This window comes from Silene latifolia, chromosome 11, assembly GCF_048544455.1.
Source record: "Silene latifolia isolate original U9 population chromosome 11, ASM4854445v1, whole genome shotgun sequence".
Classification (NCBI taxonomy): domain Eukaryota; kingdom Viridiplantae; phylum Streptophyta; class Magnoliopsida; order Caryophyllales; family Caryophyllaceae; genus Silene; species Silene latifolia.
Window position 1 is genome coordinate 151583747 of NC_133536.1, and position 19438 is coordinate 151603184.

Here is a 19438-nt window from a genome sequence, read left to right on the forward strand (position 1 = left end):
GACAGTCTTCAGCTCTTCCCTTACAGCCTCCAACTCTTGCCTAACAACCTTCTCAGCGTTTTTTGCAGCCACCTCACAAACCAAAGCAGCCCTGGATGCCTCTCTAGCTATCCCCTGCTGAGACTGAAGTACTACCTCATTACCCCTGGATGTGTGCAGCTCACGGTTAACTTTATCTAACTTCTATTCCAAGCCAGAAATCCTAGCCTGGGCATCCCTAAGCTGACAAGCAGTAGCCAACCCGGCATCCAATCCCTACAAGAAACCAAAGAAAGTCAATAAGCCAAATATAAAGCAACACAAAGAACACATAACAATTAAAATATCCCTTTACAACTAACCTCTTTAGCTTGAGAAGCAAGTTCAACAGCATTTGTCACAAGAGAAGACAAGATAGAAACCACTTTAGTAGAAGACTCAAGGGTATTAGCAGATAAAAGCTGGCCGCTCATACTAGCAGAAAATTCATTTATCTGTGCCCGGGCAGCATCCATATCGTCCATCCTAGCAGACACTTACCTGACACTCCTGATTGGTTGAGCTTGAATAAGCTCTTTCTCTCTCCCTTCCTCTTCAGTAATAACATCTTCCCTCCTCCTTTTGGAAGCCTGAACAACCTCCGGTGATACTAGCCTAGGTGGATCCTGGGGAGGCTGGACATCAAAAACCAAAATGTCAAGCGTCTTGTCACTCCCACTAGCCTCCTGGCTCTTGGACTGTTCAGCAATCCTAGCAACCCCAGCTTTTAAGTCTTTTGCAGAAAAGCTGGCCAACCTAGCAGAAGACCTGAATACTGAATGTATAAAAAATACACATAAATATCAGAAGAGAAGCGATAAGAAGACAACAATCAACACAGAGACATATAGAAGACATACAGGAAAGAGCAGTAGAGCTAGGCTTGCCTTTGGCTACTTTGACCACACTCAGCTTAGTCTTCATATACCGGGGCAATAAATCCCTACCCAGACTAGCAGGCCAAGCCCTCTCTTCCTCAGGAATAGAAAGGAAAGCCTCTATCCTTGAAACAGCCTCCTCGTCAAGAGGGTCGAAGTTCCAATCAGGAGCTACAAATATTACCAAAATGCACAAGTAAAATTTAAATATTCTAAATTCGTATAATATAAATTGCAAATTAAGAGTACAGGAAACCTACCACTCTCCAAAGGAGGATATCTCAAATAATCAAAGTTCGACCCCGGACTTTCAAATCCGGATAAACAGGAAAGTCTTTGCCCAGCTTTTATCATCTCCAGAGTCCAGGTTAGTAATTAATGGAGACATTTTTGACTTAATTCTCAAATTGAAACGACCAGTAGAAGGATTTTTCATATGATATATTGCCTTGATATCATTAATAGTAATTACAAGATTATGCTTAGCACATAAATTTTCAATAGAGCGGACAAGTTTCCAAACCATTGGCATGATTTGGAAAGGTGATACTTCCATAGCACGAATAGTATCAATCATCAAAGAAGTGAAAGGTAACTTACAACCTACTTTGAACGCCCATTCATAAATACAGAACCAACCAGGTGACACCCAATTAGCTCTGACTGGACAAGACTCGGGAATCCAAACCTCAGTCGAATCAGGAATTAATTTTTTCTCCCTTAAAACCCTATCATAGTTCGTTTTCAATAAGTTTTCTTCAGGGAAATAAGCATCCAGAGATTGAAGAGCAGAAAAAATGGAATCTTGATACTTAAAAGCTATAGCACGAGCAGGAAGATCAATTTCAACCACCTCCTCCTGGACGTCTTTGGGTTCAGGCTCAGCAGCAGCTTTCTGGGAAGCTGGACGCTTTTTGGCTCCCATATCCTTTATTGTTTTGTTTATCGTGATGAATTTTACTTAATGAGAAATTATAAGTTAGCAAACTGGAGTTCCTGGGAAATAGAGGAGAATTTTAGAGAAAATTTAGCAAGGAAGGTGGAAGAAATTTGGTGAAAAATAAACTCATCACAAATACCGTATTTATAGAAGGGGAGTAACGGTGCAAAAACCCTAGAAAACGCAAAACTGTCAGCATGACATCATACAGTTAGCCGTTGCAGTGTTTAACGGTAACTAGGAGTCTAAGAGTCACTGAGCAAATATAATTCTTTTTATTGTTTAACCCGGTAAAATTGACATCTCACCCCTGGCCTGATCCAGCACGGGTAAAATGTCAAGGGGCAATTGTTAGGGCCAAATTAGCCTGGTCTGACTGTAATTTAGCCTGAACCTGTTAGGCTAAATGAGGCAACCAAGGACCGGAGAAATCTAACTACTATTTGGCAGACGAAGGGAACCACAAGATAAACAAGCTACTGAATCAAAGAAGAAAAGTCTGATGATAAGTGCAGAATAGCCTGGCAGGATACTTAAGCAGGCTGGATCAAGTTGAAGAGCAACAAGACGGTTATAAAAAGATAAATGCTCACATCCTATTCTCAAGGAAGACCAAGTCTAACTATAAGACTGCATCATTCCCATGAATCAAGACGTGTAAAAGGAGAAAAGCTAAATATTGGTTAGAGAAGAACGAGTCAACCGGATTAATAGGGAGTGTGCCCTATTAATCAGGTAACAGCTCCGACAATTGAGGAGAACGTTGAGATTGAATACAACGTTAATATTTGTAGAACTATAAATAGCATAATCCAGCATTTGTAAAGACAATCATCATTCATTAGTTATTTATAATTTATCCCTCACTATTTTCTGAATATTCAATTACATACACGAATTTGTACTCAGCTTATCTAAATAATACAAGTAATATTCTTTATACTTAGTTCTTCCTGGTTATTTGCTCATAATATTATTCCAAACATATAGAACTAGATACCCTAATTACTCTATAATCAAGCCGGATCCTTTCAGGAAAAATCCTGCTAAAACAGGTATAATATGTAATATTTTGAAACATTCTAACTATAATGGGTAGTAATCGGCCTATTATTATTATTATCTTTATTATTTACGTAAAAAGTAATAAGGGAATTTCTAGTAGAGAGAGAATGTTGACTTTGAGGTTATATTATTGGTAGGTTGTTTCATATACATATATACAATGAGAAGTGGCCTTAGCTGACATCCATTCAGTAACTTGCACAATGGAACCTTATTCAAAATCACTAGAATTGCAATACGAACAACCGAGTCAAATGGAATCTAATGGAGACACCAAGCTCAATCTCAATTGCAGCAATGCTAAAAAAGGCTGGATTAGCGCCATCTTTATCCTTGGTATGCTTCAATTTATTTACCTCCTCTTATTTTCTATCACGTCCGTCTTATAAATTCTCGTTTAAGACCGCAATATTTTTCTTAGACATAAAACGAGTCAAGTATGGTAGATGAAGGATGCCGAGAAACTAACAAAAAATTTGTCCTATATATAAGTTGGAGCATATTAACCAGTTTTCAACTTAAGACGAACACTATAATCGTCTCAAGAAAGACTTACTATAAACTTATACTCCGTATGTATGAACTTTTGTTGTCATCTCATTTTATTTAATAATTTGTCTTTAACTTTCAAGTAATCGAAACCAAAATAACAGAATTATGAGAATTGTCGACTACAAAATACATACTCCATACTTTTATAACATAATAAATAGCATAAAAAAAACCTTATCTTCCTAATTAATCGCGATATTTGCTTTTTATTTTTTATAAGGTGAAAATTTTTATATCGTGACCAATATGTATTTCGTGCACGCATCACTTGAGCATGAAATCAAACTTTAGCCAAATATTTACTTCAATGCTATGGATCGGATGGCGTCCTATGATTATGCAAATATTTACTCCATTGGCATTTCTACTTGAATGCAGGAGCGAGTTTCGGACTTAATATATCGTCAGGAGCATGGTATACAAACCTAATAGTCTTCCTCATAAGTGTGTTCAACATCAAGAACATCCCTGCTGCTCAGATAAACAACATTTTCAGTGGTTTAATCTGCTTCTTTCCTTTAATTGCTGCCATTTTTGCTGATTCTGCCTTTGGAAATTACTCTGTTACCCTCATTTCTAGCATTATTTCATTATTGGTAATTTTTATAACTCCTCTATATAATCATGGATGCTCAATTATTGATCATTGCTGGATTTATTATATAGTTTGGACTTTGGGTTGTTTACATTTTCCAAGTATGAGTGTTGACCAAATTGCATGCGAAAACAATCGAACAAGAATAATGATTGATGCAACTTGTCATAAACTTATCTGTTTAGGCCTCTTCATTATAGTAGGTATAGTCTGGTACGTGTTAGAAAATGACACAAGTCAAACAACTATAACTATCTCGTTGGTATGCGGGTGTGCCTATTATGTTCAGTCCGTCTTAATTACTTCCTCCGTTCCATATGATAGTTTACGTTTGCTTTATGCACGTATGTCAATGCTTGTTTTCTTTTGTTCATATCTTTAGTAACATATCATTGAAAATTATAAAAATTTGATATTCATAATGCACTCGGTAAGACAATTTAAACAAGATCTCACATGACTATATTTTATGTTATACATTAGAAGTTACATTGAAGATTCTTCTCACTTCTGAATAGTGCCCAAAAAGCAAACGTAAACAATTTAATGGAACGGAGGAAGTATTTGTTTATTTATTTATAGTTAAAATACTTGCTACAATAAATAAATGTAAATAAATATGTACTCCCTCTTATTCTACATAACCTTCCCCCTTTCCTTTTTCATCTATTCAGAATACCTTCCTTATTTCATTATTTAATAAAGTTTTATACTCCCTCCGTCTCGGTCATTTGTTGCCCTTTGGGGTGTCTTAGTCATTTGTTGTCCTTTCTATTTTAAGAATGAATTTGATGAGTAATTTGATCATTAACACTCAATGTATTCCACTTGTCATTGAGTCATTGGTCCCCTCCCCTTTCCTTGGTCTTTGTGCCAAAATCAAAGGACAACAAATGACCGGGACGGAGGGAGTACTTATTTTAATCACCTCACCCCACAACAATACCCCACCTCACCCAACAACAATACTTATTTTAATCAACTTACTTCACAACAATACTTATTTTAATCAACTCACCCACAATACTACATTTCCTCTCTTCAATTACCTAACCTCATTACAATACTTTACCTTATTTTAATTTATCTCCTTAATTCTAGTGCCCCTATGAATAAAGAGGTTTATCTAGAATAGGATGGAGTATTTGATCATATTAGAAGAGGCAGTAATATACTTTCTCCTTTCTAATGAAATCTATACATTTATTTCTTATTTGTTTACCTTTAATAAAACTGTGGAAATATTTGGTATTATCATCACCCTTATCTACCCAGATACCTTTAGATTTTTGCATCAAAAATTCAAAACAAGCTTTCAAGCTTTCTCGAGAAATCTAACACTACTAGTGGCTTCCACCTCTTGATTAATAAGCATAGAATTGAGAGGGTCATCTCTAATCTTAAGTTGAATAAAATCAAGTTTCATCTTACCCCTAGCAAATTTTCTCTAATAACATATTGTTATCCTTTCTCTCTCTAACTTTCCCCTCTCTCTCGTTTTTTCCTAAAAAAAAACCCTAAATCTAATTTCCGTCTGCTCCGCCGCCTCCTCCGACCCACACCGCCCTCCCTTTTTGCCCTTTCTAATCGCTGGAGATGGGGCCATCTCAAGGCTTATCTCCGGTGATCGATCGCACTTCATCGCTGGCTCCTTCCCCTCGTTTTGGACCTCGACCTTCGGTTTTTTGACGGCTTTCGGGTTCTGATTAGACCGGCCGACGATCTTGTTGGCTGTCTTCCTGGTTTGTTTTTCTGTCTTTTCCGATAATACGATTCTCTGTCCTGTCATTGAAAGCCTCGCATGCAACCCATGGATGGCTCCCCTTCCCCTCGCCCCTTCCCCCATCCCTGGTAGAAATCTACCTATTGGTTTTGGTGTTTGGTTGAGTTGTGTCGGTGTGTCCTGCTCTTTTTGTTAGTTTTTGTGTTTTTTCGAGTAGTGTTTTGGGTTGAATCGGTCATTATGAAGGTAGACGATGAGACTATTTAAATGTTGTTGATAAGCTTCCAACTCGAAGAATTGAAGAGTCAGCTCATAAATGTGTAAACAACGTGGTGATACATCCTTTCTCCCCGCCGGATGGTCCCTTTTTCGGGTCGGGTTTGTGTTTGTTGCGGTGTCCTTTATGGTTGATCTAGTTGCATGTAGGCCGATGGTCCTGGGAAGTTTTGTGTGGTATCTGGTTTTGTTCTGGGTGTGTTTGGTGTCAGTTTTGTTCGGTTCGTCGGATTGGGGTTCGATTAGTCCGTTGGTTCCGTCTCCGGTCTGTGTTCTTGGGTGGGGTTGTTTGTTTTGTGATGAGTGTAGTATGGTGGTGTGGGCTGCTGGGTGCTTGGGCGGTGTTGTTGGTTCGGGTCGGATGCGGTGGGATCCACTTTCATTTGATGTTGAAGCCGTGTCTGTGGAGTTGTTTTCCTTTGTTGTTCCTTTTAATAAATATCTGGTGGGTTAGGGTGTCCTGTCCCCTTCCCCACGGGATAGTTTCTAAGACTAGTTTTTTGCATCGCGTCTATGTTGAGCCTAGGTCTCTACTGTCTCCTGAGATGATTTTTGTTAGAGGGATGTCCAAGTGGTTTGTTCTTGTTGTACCCACTTTACTTCTCGATATTCTTGGATACGAGGTTCTTGTCAACGGGGGCTGTGATCCAAAGTGTAGGAGTTTACTCTCCTTTGGAGTCAGATTTCAGTGGTCCGATTTCCGCCTTTTCTTGCTACGTACCTGTGGCGTAAGTGCACTATGGTTTCTCTCGTTGGGTTAAGGTTCTCGTAGGTTTCCAGATAGAGCGAAGGAGATGAATCTCCAAGACGCTTTATTGGGTCTTGTTGTAGGTATTTCTCTGAAACTGTAACGACTAAAATGAATAAGGGTAATTTTATGGGGGTTCGTTGGTTTCCAGAGGAAGATTATCATAACCAAGGAGATGAATCTCCGAGACCCTTTTTTGGGCCTTGTTGCAGGTATGTCTCCGAAGCTTCATCAATCAAGACTAACAAAGATGGGTGTTTTCCTATGGCCAGCGCTACTCGTCCTTTAAAGATTGTGGTGTGTTTTGAGACCGAAGTTCTTGTTCAGACATCCATCGTACGCCATCAGCACGTTATAGATAGCCGATGCAATTACCTTGTTGTTTTAGTTTAGGTTATTAGTAGTGCTTTGAGATTTTATGTTGTAGTTATAGGTATGGCCTGGGAGCCGTACCACTAGAATGTAAAACACTTTCTTTACCGCTGAAAAAAAAAAAAAAAAAATACCCCTAGCAGTCACAATATCTTCAAAATTATCCTTGTTCAATCTTTTTAAAGACCACTTGAGGCATTTTAGCTTCTTGACTAAGTTAAACAGCATAATGCCAGTCCAATCTCTTCCCCACACCTACCTGACACAATCCTTAAACTCCTCAGCCTGACTTCACAGGTTAAAGTACGTAATAATTCTCCTTGATTTCAGCACTTGCGTAGTTCTTGAACCACGCACGGTTTGTGGTAAAAAAAACCCTCCAATAGAGCTATTATTCCTCAACCAAGCACCAAGCGCCAAGCGTTATTACCAGCATTCTATCTAATATGCTAAAGACTCTTGAACCAGGATTTTGTTTGTTACTCCATGTATACAGGGATCCAATGGGTCAGTGACACCACACTAATTAACACATTTTTGAAAACCATCCATCTCCTCAAAAGTAAAATAGCCTCCCAACCTCTCTGAAGGGGGCCAAAACAATATTAAAATCCTCATATATGACAGTCAAGGCCCCTTAGTATACCTATTAAAGGCACAACAATTAGCCCACAGAGCCTTCCTTTCATAGACTCCATTGATCAAGGCATAAATCATTTTGACAAAGAACTGATAGCTTGTGCCTATATCCTTCACTTCCATGTGAATAGACTCAGCACTATAATCATGGAACTGGACACTATACATGGAAGGGTTCCATAACACCCAAATACCACCTCCTTTATGATAAGTTGTATCAGTAGAAAGATACCAATTTGCACAGAGGTTATTTCTAAAACTATTTAGGGACAAAGGTTTGACCTTATTTGTCTTAATGAGGCCAAATAGACCAATCTGGTGATGATGGAGGATACTGTTTTATTTAGATTGGCTATTCAATGTCTTAATGTCCAGAATCCAAAACTATGCATTACCCCCCAAAAAGACGTACTCCCTCCATCCCGGTCAATTGTTGTCCTTTGGTTTTGGCACAAAGACCAAGGAAAGAGGAGAAGACCAATAACTAAATGACAAGTGGAACAAATTGGATGAGAATGATCAAATTACTCATCAAGTTCTTTTTTAAAATATAAAGGACAACAAATGACTGAGACACCCAAAAATGAAAAAAGGACAACAAATGACACCCAAAAATGAAAAAAGGACAACAAATGACCAGAGAGTAATACACTACCATTGGTATCAATTCCAATCTTAAGAGTAACATTATACTCCGTATAAAGCATCTAAGAAGGTGGCATTACCCAACTTATCAGAGGTTGTACCCTTGTTAATTAACTGATGCCTGCTCAGCCCGATGATGTTCCTATCAGGGGTATTCACCATATAATCTTTTTTTTTTTTTTTTTTTTTTATAAATTATAAGTTATAGTTATAAATGATGAGAATATATTTTTTTCTCTTATTGTGACCGTATCCTGAATATATACCGCGTAATCTTTTTACAAACATAAGTTACATACCCAGTAGGCTATTCCTCTATGGCTATATCAAAAAGTAAGTAAATTAATTTGACCAAGACAATCATTTATCAGGATAAAGGGAGTGCTACAATATACGTAAATATCGCAGTTATTTACTTGCTTATTACTCCGTATGTGTTAGCTAGTCATGCAAATTGGCCACAATTTTCATGTATTATCTTTAACAGTCCGGGGTTAATTTTTATTGTTGTTGTTGTAACAAACTAGACTGTGTTTTCCAGGGAGTGATCATGTTCACATTGTTGGTGACATTGAAGTCCATGCGACCACCCCATTGTGCTCTTAACTCCACAACATGTATACCTCCAACAACCTTCCAATACACCTTCCTCTACATAGCCCTAACCCTAGCATCTCTCGGTCTCGGAGGAACCCGGTTCATACTAGGTACCATGGGAGCAGATCAATTTGATAAGCCTCAACATCAAGCAACCTTCTTCAATTGGTTCATTTGCTCCTTATATGTTGGTTGGATTATTGCCTACACTCTTCTTATTTATATCCAAACTAGTATTAGTTGGGCACTTTCCTTTGCCATTGCTCTTGCTGCCAATCTACTTGCTGCCCTCCTTTTCGTGGCCGGCTCAAGAATGTACCGAAAAATCCCGCCTCAAGGAAGCCCTTTCATTAGCATTGCACGCGTTTTTGTTGCGGCTTTCCGAAACGCCAAAAATCAAAAGTCAGTAGTAGATGGTGAGGACGACTCTTATTTTCATGAGAGTGACGAGTCTAAGCTTGCTTATGGAGCTCCTACCAATACCCTACGGTACGTTAATTTTGCTGAATTATATGCGTTTAACATTTTTTTTTTTCAAACTGGAGATTTTGTAGAGACAAAAAATTTGAAAAAAACTTTACCCGTAGCCAAAAATTATCAATGGTCAAAGTTTTTTTGCGGAAAAAAAAGGTACACACCTTAGAAAACGTAAAAGTTGAGGGGTACAAGTGAGAAAATCTCCCAATATTTTTTGATTGCGAGCCATCCTCTTTGACACAACCTTCTGTTACATTGCTTGCAGATTTCTGAATAAAGCAGCCATGATAAAACGCAACGACGACAACCATGAACTACGAGGAACCATCTCAAAATCATGGAGCCAATGCACAGTAGAAGAGGTAGAAGATGTCAAAAAGCTAATCAAAATCATGCCATTATGGACGAGTAGCATGTTACTAAGTGGTGCCATAGGAGTCATCCTTAGCTTCACCGTGCTAATGGCCTTAGTCATGGACCGAAGAGTCGGAACATCGAATTTCAAAATCCCCGCGGGTACATTTACCGTCATCACACTAATTGTAACTGCTATAACTTCCTCCATGCTTGATCGCTTCATATACCCTGCCTACAAGAAAGTAACAGGTCGAAATTTGACATTTTTGCAATGCATCGGGGTAGGCCATGTCAGCAACATCCTAGCATCAATCGGTTTTGCTTTGATCGAGCGACGAAGGCTGGAGCTTGTCCGGGCCCAACAATTAATGGACCAGCCGAATGCTGTGGCTCCGTTATCGGCCCTATGGATGGCATTTCCATTAGCCATATTGGGTGTTGGAGAGGGTTCCTTTTTTTCCCCTGAAGTAGCATTTTACTATCAGGAATATCCCAAGTCACTTAGGAGTACCTCAACGGCTATGGTTTCATTGCATATTGCTGCGGGTTACTATTTGAGCTCGGCCTTTATTGATATAGTCGGTCGGACTAGTTCGTGGTTGCCTAATGATCTTAACCATGGCCGTGTCGATTACGCGGCTTGGGTGCTCGCAGTGGTTGCTGCTGCTAACTTTGGTTATTTCCTTGTTTGTGCCAAATTCTACAAGTACAATCATCGTTCCTCACCTGGTGAGAATGTAGTTGTGCCCGAAAAATGAGAGATAATATACTTCTATCATTTAATGGCACCCTTACCATGTTTTTTTTTTTTTTTTTTTTGGGAAAGTTAAGTAATATTAACGAATCCAAATGTTGAAAGTTACAAAAAAAAAAGTATAAGCTTCTTACAATCAATACACTATACGAGACCATCATTGTAACTGATTACGCCAAATTCTCTCACGCCTCTGAACTGAACCAAAATTCAACCTGCTAATCCTCTGCATTACAGCCTCCAATACCTGTTGCACAAAAGTTTCAGGTCTCCTCTGCATCTTTGTAATCCTTCGACTGTTAGTATACCAATGCACTAGATCAGAAATATTGAATGTAATCCTTAGCTTAGCCTGAAGTAAGCTGCAGCATTTCCTATTATACACAATCAGAAAAAAAAGGTGCACATGATCCTCAGAAGCAGAACTACACAAATCACAAGTTCCATCAACCACATATCCTATTCTAATCATCCTATCTTTAGTGAGCAACCTCCTGTGCATCATAGCCTAAAAGATGAAAGCAGTTTTAGGAAGATTGAGGTTATTCCAGCAAACATGCCTCCAGCTTACCTTAGGCCTAATGCCTGCAACCAAGCATAACCCTCTCTCACAGAGTCACAGTTTATGCAGAATGTCCATTGAGCCACTGATTATTGGTGTAGGCTTGCTTAAATTTTTCCATGATTTTCTTCTAAGTCCAACTACAATCACAAAGAGCAGTGTAGTCAGACCAATCAGTATCTTTCATATACACATGATTCACCCAACATACACGCCCAAAGATGATCTTTTTTTGAAGCAAGCGACCAAGCATTTTTTCCAAGAAGAGCATGTTGAAATATGACAATTAATCCAGTAAAGTTACAAAGTAACTCATTACATTACTACTCCTTGGAAGTTTTGTGTGATGTTCAATGTGATTAGAGTTACTACTCCTATAAGTTTAATGTAGAGGGAATTTAGGCTTGTTCCTTAAATGTTTAAGGGAAGTTGCAAGTCCTTCTTCTACTATAAACAGTTCATCTGTTAGCTTAATTTAACATACAACAATAAAATACAAATTATCTCATATATCTTTTCTCTCCTTGTTTGATTATATCTGCCCCTAAAAACCATCAGGTGGCATCAGAGCATTTTTTATCTTTCGAGACCAAAAATCAAAAACACCAAAAAAAAAAAAAACATATATACAGAAGCATGGCTTCATCAAGTTCAGCAATGCCTTCCGCACCAATTTTCGTAGGTGAAAATTATGATTTTTGGTGTATCAAGATGAAGGCTGCTCTAGATTTATGGGAGATTATCGAACAAGGGTTTAAACTACCTGAATTAACAGTTGAACAAAAGATATCAGCTGATGAACAAAAGGTAGTAAAAGAGAAGACGACGAAGAATGCAAGAGCAATTGCATACTTGTTAGGTTCATAAACCTATTATTAGACTCTTCTAATGGTGATTTAATTAACATTTTAATTGTTAGTTCTTTAGATCTAGTGCATGCATAACTAATTAAAAGATTAATAAGAAAAACAATGTCCCTTACATTGTTAAATGGCTCGAAATAATGGGCACAAATAAGGTCACCTTCCTTATTTGTTCTTTAGCTTAAATATGATGGATGATCCTTCAAAATCCCAAATGTAGAGATCCTCCTTTGATTGCACCAAGACAAATCCCTTAAAATAATATACTAATTCACTAGATTTGTGTATTATTATACCTTAAAATAGATTCTAATATTTTCACTATTACTACACTAGTAATCTAATATTTTGATAATATTAGATGAACAAATTTCTAATTCTAAAAGCTTGTTTTAGAGAGAGGTAGAGAAGAGAATATAAGATAAATGCATGTAGAATGAATGGAATAATAAGAGAACAAAATTCTCTTCTAATTAAGAAAGGGAAACCGGTTATGGAGGGGTACACAAAGCCAATGCATGGCTCTTGCTTTATCTTTTGTTCTTCACAAGAAATAGCATGTGTAAGACTAGTTAGGGTAGATGTGTAAGGCTCGTTAGACTAGGTATGATTATATTTATTTTATCTCATAAAATAAATCAACCATAATCCACTACAACCCCCTCCATTTCGGTCCATATGTATAAAATGGACTACCATTTTATTTTGTCAATTTGTCATTTGTCACACAATATGTCACATGTAGTATGTTACATGTTATTAATTAATTTAATGTATATTTATCAAATAAATATCATTTTTATAAATTAATTAATTTACATACACCAAATTGACTAGTGATTCTTGATCACATAAATAAAATGGGTCATATAATTATAATTCACAACATATTGTAATTATAATCAATCATTCATTCTTATCTCAATTGTTTCATAAACAATAATCAATTTTAGTAATGAAATATTTTAATTACTAAAATAAATCTTATTTAATCAAATTACAATAAGACATAAATATTCTCTCTCACAAAAGAATTGTTCAATTTTAAGGAATTGATTAACTTGTATCGACATACAATTAATTAACTTGTCAATTAAGGGAATTGTCCTATAGGTGTGACCTTAAGGGATCAACTGATCACCACCGTCAAACGATAGTAATGTCAAACTCTAGTTAGCCAATCATTATTGATTAATGTTGATCAGTTGACTATATAAATGAATCATCCCTTACGTATTCTTAATTTGAGATTTAAACATGTGATCGCACTATTGTTGAGGACACATACTCCAACAATCTCTCACTTGTCCGAGACAAGTGTGCGTCACCAATTCTCTTGTCCTATTACAATCTCCCACTCAATGCAAGGTGTCTCGCAGGTCGTACATGCATTTGATCATATCTTGAGTGGTTTCCTCGATCTGGAGAGTAACTGTCTGACCGAAATTATTTACCGTAGATACTTTCCGAGCGTGGCCACGCATTTTCAGTTCACTACTCCTCGAGTGGCCCTGAGATTTCAAACAACCCTGACAAGGGGGTGGACAATTCTTATCGCACTATTCCCTTCGTATAGCCACAGTTCATCATGACCCAAAATACACTCATTTGACCTCAGTTACGGCAGTCGTAGAGAATAAATTAAAGTCATTCAGAAAATTGTGCCAACTTGGGCGAATAGTCTCTAGTCAAAAGAATCGACTCATAAGAATACTATAGTAGCTCTTGCCACGACCAGGCTTTATGAATTTCCAAAACTCTATAAGCGGTCACTGCCCGACAGAGTGTCTCATACAGTCTGACTATGTGATCGATTAGTCATCCCATATGACCCTATGGCACTTGAACTTGCCAACAATCGCATCACACTCTAGTTACTTTGAGACGCCACCTCCTTTAAGTAACTAGGGGTGAATACCATGTCAATCCAGTTCACTTCAATGGGGTTCAATTTGTCTCAACAACCCATTTGGATTTAACAAAGTAATGGATGAGTTTAAAGAAACTCAAACGATAAATGCGATTATCATATATGAATAGTCAATACACTATTACTACTTCATATCTTATAATCTATAGTGTACCTTTTACACTAGCTGAAATGCAATAAAAGCTTGGCAAGTGGATATACCATATATCCATATATTCCAACTTTATTAATTGCTATTTTCTTCTACTCAATGTTATTTCTAATAACATGAATTTATCTAAGTATATGTCTAGTCTTCTTACTAGACTTGGGCTCTTTAGCTTGAAAGATGCTCCCACTGATATCATATAACTTGTGATAAAGTCATTTATAGAGGGATTCACTCTTATTCCTATGTTGACCATCTTATCACAATTTACTTAGATTCCTTTTGTAGAATTTGCAATGTACGAAACTAAAACACTTCTCTAGTCTCTTACTCCTAAGTCAATAAAAACAGCCTAGGATTTCGACAAATCCTTTTCGGTTTGGAAACTAAAGTTTGTGCAACCCTTCAACACATAACTTAGTATATCATCCAAACATAAGAATGACTCCTCAATTCTTTTCAAGAATCATAAAGGATGTTCTTTAAGGCTTTCACAAGACCATCTTATGAATTAACTTGTTATTGATTTATTATGCTCCAAGCATATGCTTCATCATGGCGTGTGCATTTAATGGCATACATGATCGTTCTAATGCCAGAAACATTAGAAATCAATTTCATGTAATCAAGAACTTATTTAGGTTCAGTGAATGACTACGACTCTATCATAACAATTCCACTTTCATCAACATGAATAACCTACTCAACCTTGTTGATGTTAAACAAATATGAAAGAACTTATCATCATAAGGCTCTCGACTCTATGCCAATCATATATTATATTAAAGCAACAACCGCAAGCCCCGTTGATCGCCACGTGTCAACACCTACGCCACGTGTAATTTGCTAGATTTATACGAGTAAGACGTAAATTAAAAAAATAAAATAAAAATATCCTAATGTCAGTCGACAATCATGGCAAAAATATTGTGATCTTTTCTAATGCAACACTTGCTTATGAATCTTGAAATCTTAAGCTGATCTTACTGAACAATTTATGGTAAAAATCAATCTATTTAAGATTATTCAGTTAAAATCTTCCTCCAAATTATTCATTTATAATCATATTTAACTTAAAATCAAGCTATTCAAGATAAATATCCTCATCTTACTTTGATCTCTTATGAATTCAACGGTTTAGATGCATATAACAGAAAATATATAAAGGTCACTTTCACGTGCATGTGTCTACATCGTACTTTCGAAGCCACCATTACTCACAACTTACAATTATCGTAATTTTATTTCAAGATAAGAAGTTTAAACAGATAACAAATTTAAAACTTTTTTAATAATGAACAACGATGATTTATGAGTTGGAAACGAGATAAATCAATTGGATTCGTTTTATAAGCTTTATTAAATATTCGATGCACGCTTTTCTTTTTGAATTTCGGATTCGTACCCTTTATAAGATTTACGCCCCTAACAAATTATTAACGTATAGTTAGTTTGTACATAATTTGATTGCGGACTACAAAATGTTGATTTTTAGAGTGTAATTAGTTTGCACATTTTATTGTTATGTGTCGTCCTAAAAAAATGGCAAAATAATTACTATTTTAAAAATGGATACTATCCTAATTTAACTTGCCCAATTAATTGCTTGAAATAAAAAGTCAACTTTATTACTCCGTATGTTAAAGACAATAATAACCGACTAACGAAGTTTTTTTTACTCACAATAATTTGTATAGAAAAAAAAAATAAGGTAACTGGAATATTTGAAGGCAATATCCATGGTAACTATATCATACATTAAGCAAGCCTTCAAATTTAGAATCAAAAGTTCAAAACACAATTGTCTAAGATTTCGCTAAATCCGGAACCTATACTGTAATTTTAGGCAAAATTAATTTGGTAAATGTATTTAGCTAACTATTGCGGATGATTCCTAGCGCACACGTCAAAAATAACAGTTTTTAATATTAACAGAAAAAATATATCAGTAAAATGATATTGTTTTGTCCCACTTTTTTGTCTTACATTCTATTTGATAAAGAGTTAAGAAACTTGGGTAAAATAACCATTTTATCCCTTTAATTAAAATGAACGGGGATAATGTCATTTTGAACAAGGAATTGGACGAGTGATATAGTTAAAATTTTATGAATAAGGTTGGTTGTTCATCAATTTAACATAAAAAATTTAAATGAGACAATTAATTTGGAATCTTCAAGAAAATAAGAAAACGAAATCTAGGAGTAATGACTCAAAAGCATTACCAAGGCAAACGTATACCTAAAAAATGAGTCATTTTCTCAAGTCATTTTCTCAACTTAGAGGGCTTGGACCTTAAGAGAATATCATTCAGTCACCTACAAGTCACTTACAAGGTACTTAATCATGAGACTACTATATAAAGGAATGGAAAAATAGCTAATTAAAATTGTGAAATGATGATAAATAGCATGGAATGGTTTCGAGGATTAATGAATCATAACCAACTGACCAAGGGCTAAAAAAACTGATTAATTTCGTTACGAATACAAATTTGTTTATTTTTGCAGAAATATAAACGACGAAAATAGATTTGAGGTAAATACCAGCCCGACCAGTGGCTAACAAAACTGATTAATTTTGTTACGAATACAAATTTGTTTGTTTGTATAAAAATATAAAAGACAAAAATAGAATTTAGGTAAATGGAAAAAAAAAATTTAAAACTGGCAAAGAAAATATTAAACTAAAAAAGGTTAATAATTACTTGACTAAAAAAATAATTATTGAAACCTAAAAATGAATATCTTGAGATATAAAGAGTCAATTACATCTGAGTTTGGGCAATTTAGATTGTTATTTTGTATCTGTAAACGTATCATTATTTCAGGCCTAATATACGAACATTAAATTTAATTAACATTTATGACTTAAAATTTGTTTAAAACATTTCATTTATCATATGTCATATATATTATTTGGCGATTTAAAAGGCAAATGAATGAGCGATGTTGATGGTGGGAGGTCGTGCTAGGAAAGGCGTCACAATGGGTAGGTAATAATAGGGTGGGGGAGTCATATAAGGTTATGAGAAGGATTAGGGGCCACGTATGAGGTGGGGCCAGGATGGTGGTTATGTTGGAGGTACGAGATGTATTGGGATGGTGGAGGCAAGATGAGGTAGTATAGTTTCAGTGATGTCGAACGCTGCCTCCAGACGTTTAGGCGATGGTGGTGGGGGAGAAGATAAGGGAGAAGGTAGTAGAGAATTTAGAAGAGAACCAACAAGATGGGTAATATGATAAAAAAAACGTACAACAATGAGTAAAATTAAATCTATATTACGTAAATAAACAAGTTATGAAATCTACAATCATTTTATATCCACTTTTTAGATTTCAGCTCTCATAAGTTAAAAAGCCGAGAGTAAAAAAAGTAGAGTACTTCGAGAAATTAAGAAACATAAACTTATCAAAACTGTGTGGATAGGCAAAGTAAAAATTTCTAAAATTTAGTTATTCACTAAAGAAAAAATACATAAGTTTTTACTTTTAATAATATTATCGTTACCACCAGTGCAGTGCACGGGTTCCAAAACTAGTATTCTCTCAAATTTAACACATAGATTCGGAAATCTAAAATACATCGCACCGTTTACTAGTCTCCCAATCACTCTTTCACAGAAGAGAGCATTGGTACATTATTCTCAATAAGTAATATGTTATCAACATATAAGACATGGGAAAATAATTCTTGCTCCCACTTAACTTCATGTATAAACATGATTCTTCAACAATGTGAATGAAACCATTCTCAATTATCACATGAACGAAAAGTATAATCCTTTAATACTTGCTTAAGACCATTCAGTAAGCTTTGCATAATATGTTAGGATTCTTAGATCTTTATCCAAGATTTTGTGTTCCATACACATTGATACCGTCGTCAGGTACCAAAAATAAATACCTATTACTACTAACAGAAGTCAGTGGCAAGTAGGGTCGATCTCCACAGGGAGATGGGAAAATGTCAGCTTAACTAAGTCCGTCAAGGTAACCAGTTCTTGGGGGTTTGATTCTTTGTTCTAAACTAATAAGGTCAAAGGAAAGAAAGAGAGCAAAAGAGTAGAAAGTAACCAAGTAGAGAGAAAGCAGCTAAGACAGTCGGTTCACCACGATTCTCAAGAAATGTAATCTAAGGTCTCAGGTGAATGCAAGTTCGATCCACAGAGCAGTGGATATCTCCTTCCAGTCTCAATCTGCCCTAAAACACTAATAGCTTAGCTTCCGCCCTCACTAAAGTGCCCTAATGTTCGCTACAAGCCTTATATTTTCCAATCTTCCGATCTAGGTCAAGGTGTACCGTGATTTATTAACTAATTGCGTCGACTCAATTAGACAAGAACAATTATATGTAGCGATTAACAACATAGATTATCTTCATTAAAATCGTCATCCAAAACAAACCAAGATGACATATCAATGCTCTCCGTGGCCAATATGTTCGATCGAGCAAAGAGTGTACACGATCGAAGACTCTCCTCCTGAATATTACTCGATCGAACATCATGATCTGCTCGATCGAGGTCTTCCTCATAAAGACAGTTCGATCGAGTGGTAGTTTCTACTAGATCGAACACTTCCTCGAATAATGCACTCGATCGAACAATGTGACTAGTTCGATCGAGTGTATGTTGCTGTACAGTGAAGAAATCTTCAAGAAATGCTTCATTTTCAGATAGATCTTTGTATTCCGAGTCATACATATTATTGTCGTCAATAGGAAATCCTGGTCCTTCATGAGAAAGACTGCTATCGGTGTAGGTTGCATGTACCTTCTCTGAGTGCCTAATGTTCGACTCAGCTACTAACCGAGCTAATTGAGACTCCTGCTCATTGAATTGAGCTTCCTTATATCTATCATCTTCTTGCAGTTTAAGTGTAAGTGTCTTAATCAAAGATTTCACTTTAGCAATCGCTTCTTTCTGTTTATCAGGAGAAGGAGCTTGTTATTGCGGTGGACAAATGAATGAAGGCTTTTTATAGCCTCGTTGTTGAAACGGATGTGGCGGCACATATGCAATGGAATGACTAGCTTGTCTATACTTCCTAAACGCATAGACTTCGTCGTTCCACGCCAAGCAAATAACGGCATTGTGCCCAGCAGCACCACATCTCCCACAATAAACCACCTGTTGCGCCATAAGATGGAACATAGGTGGAAGATCAAAGGTACTCAAGCCTTCCCTTTGATGATCTTTTACCTAGAACTGTCTAGGTAGGACCTGTAGGGCCTATCAACACAACACTAGAGAAAAAGATAAGAACTACCTCAAGGAATAAATCCCTTGAGGCTAAAG

At 36.4% G+C, this 19438-nt stretch overlaps 1 protein-coding gene across 1 annotated transcript; it reads left to right on the forward strand.

The window, feature by feature from the left end:
- Positions 1 to 3027: 3027 nt before the first annotated feature.
- LOC141611967 (protein NRT1/ PTR FAMILY 2.7-like) lies at positions 3028 to 10679 on the forward strand. The gene is made up of 4 exons (XM_074430641.1): positions 3028 to 3237; positions 3832 to 4049; positions 8993 to 9537; positions 9791 to 10679. The coding sequence occupies exons 1-4, from the start codon at positions 3105 to 3107 to the stop codon at positions 10638 to 10640; spliced, it is 1746 nt and encodes a 581-aa protein (XP_074286742.1). The 5' UTR covers positions 3028 to 3104; the 3' UTR covers positions 10641 to 10679.
- Positions 10680 to 19438: the final 8759 nt, after the last annotated feature.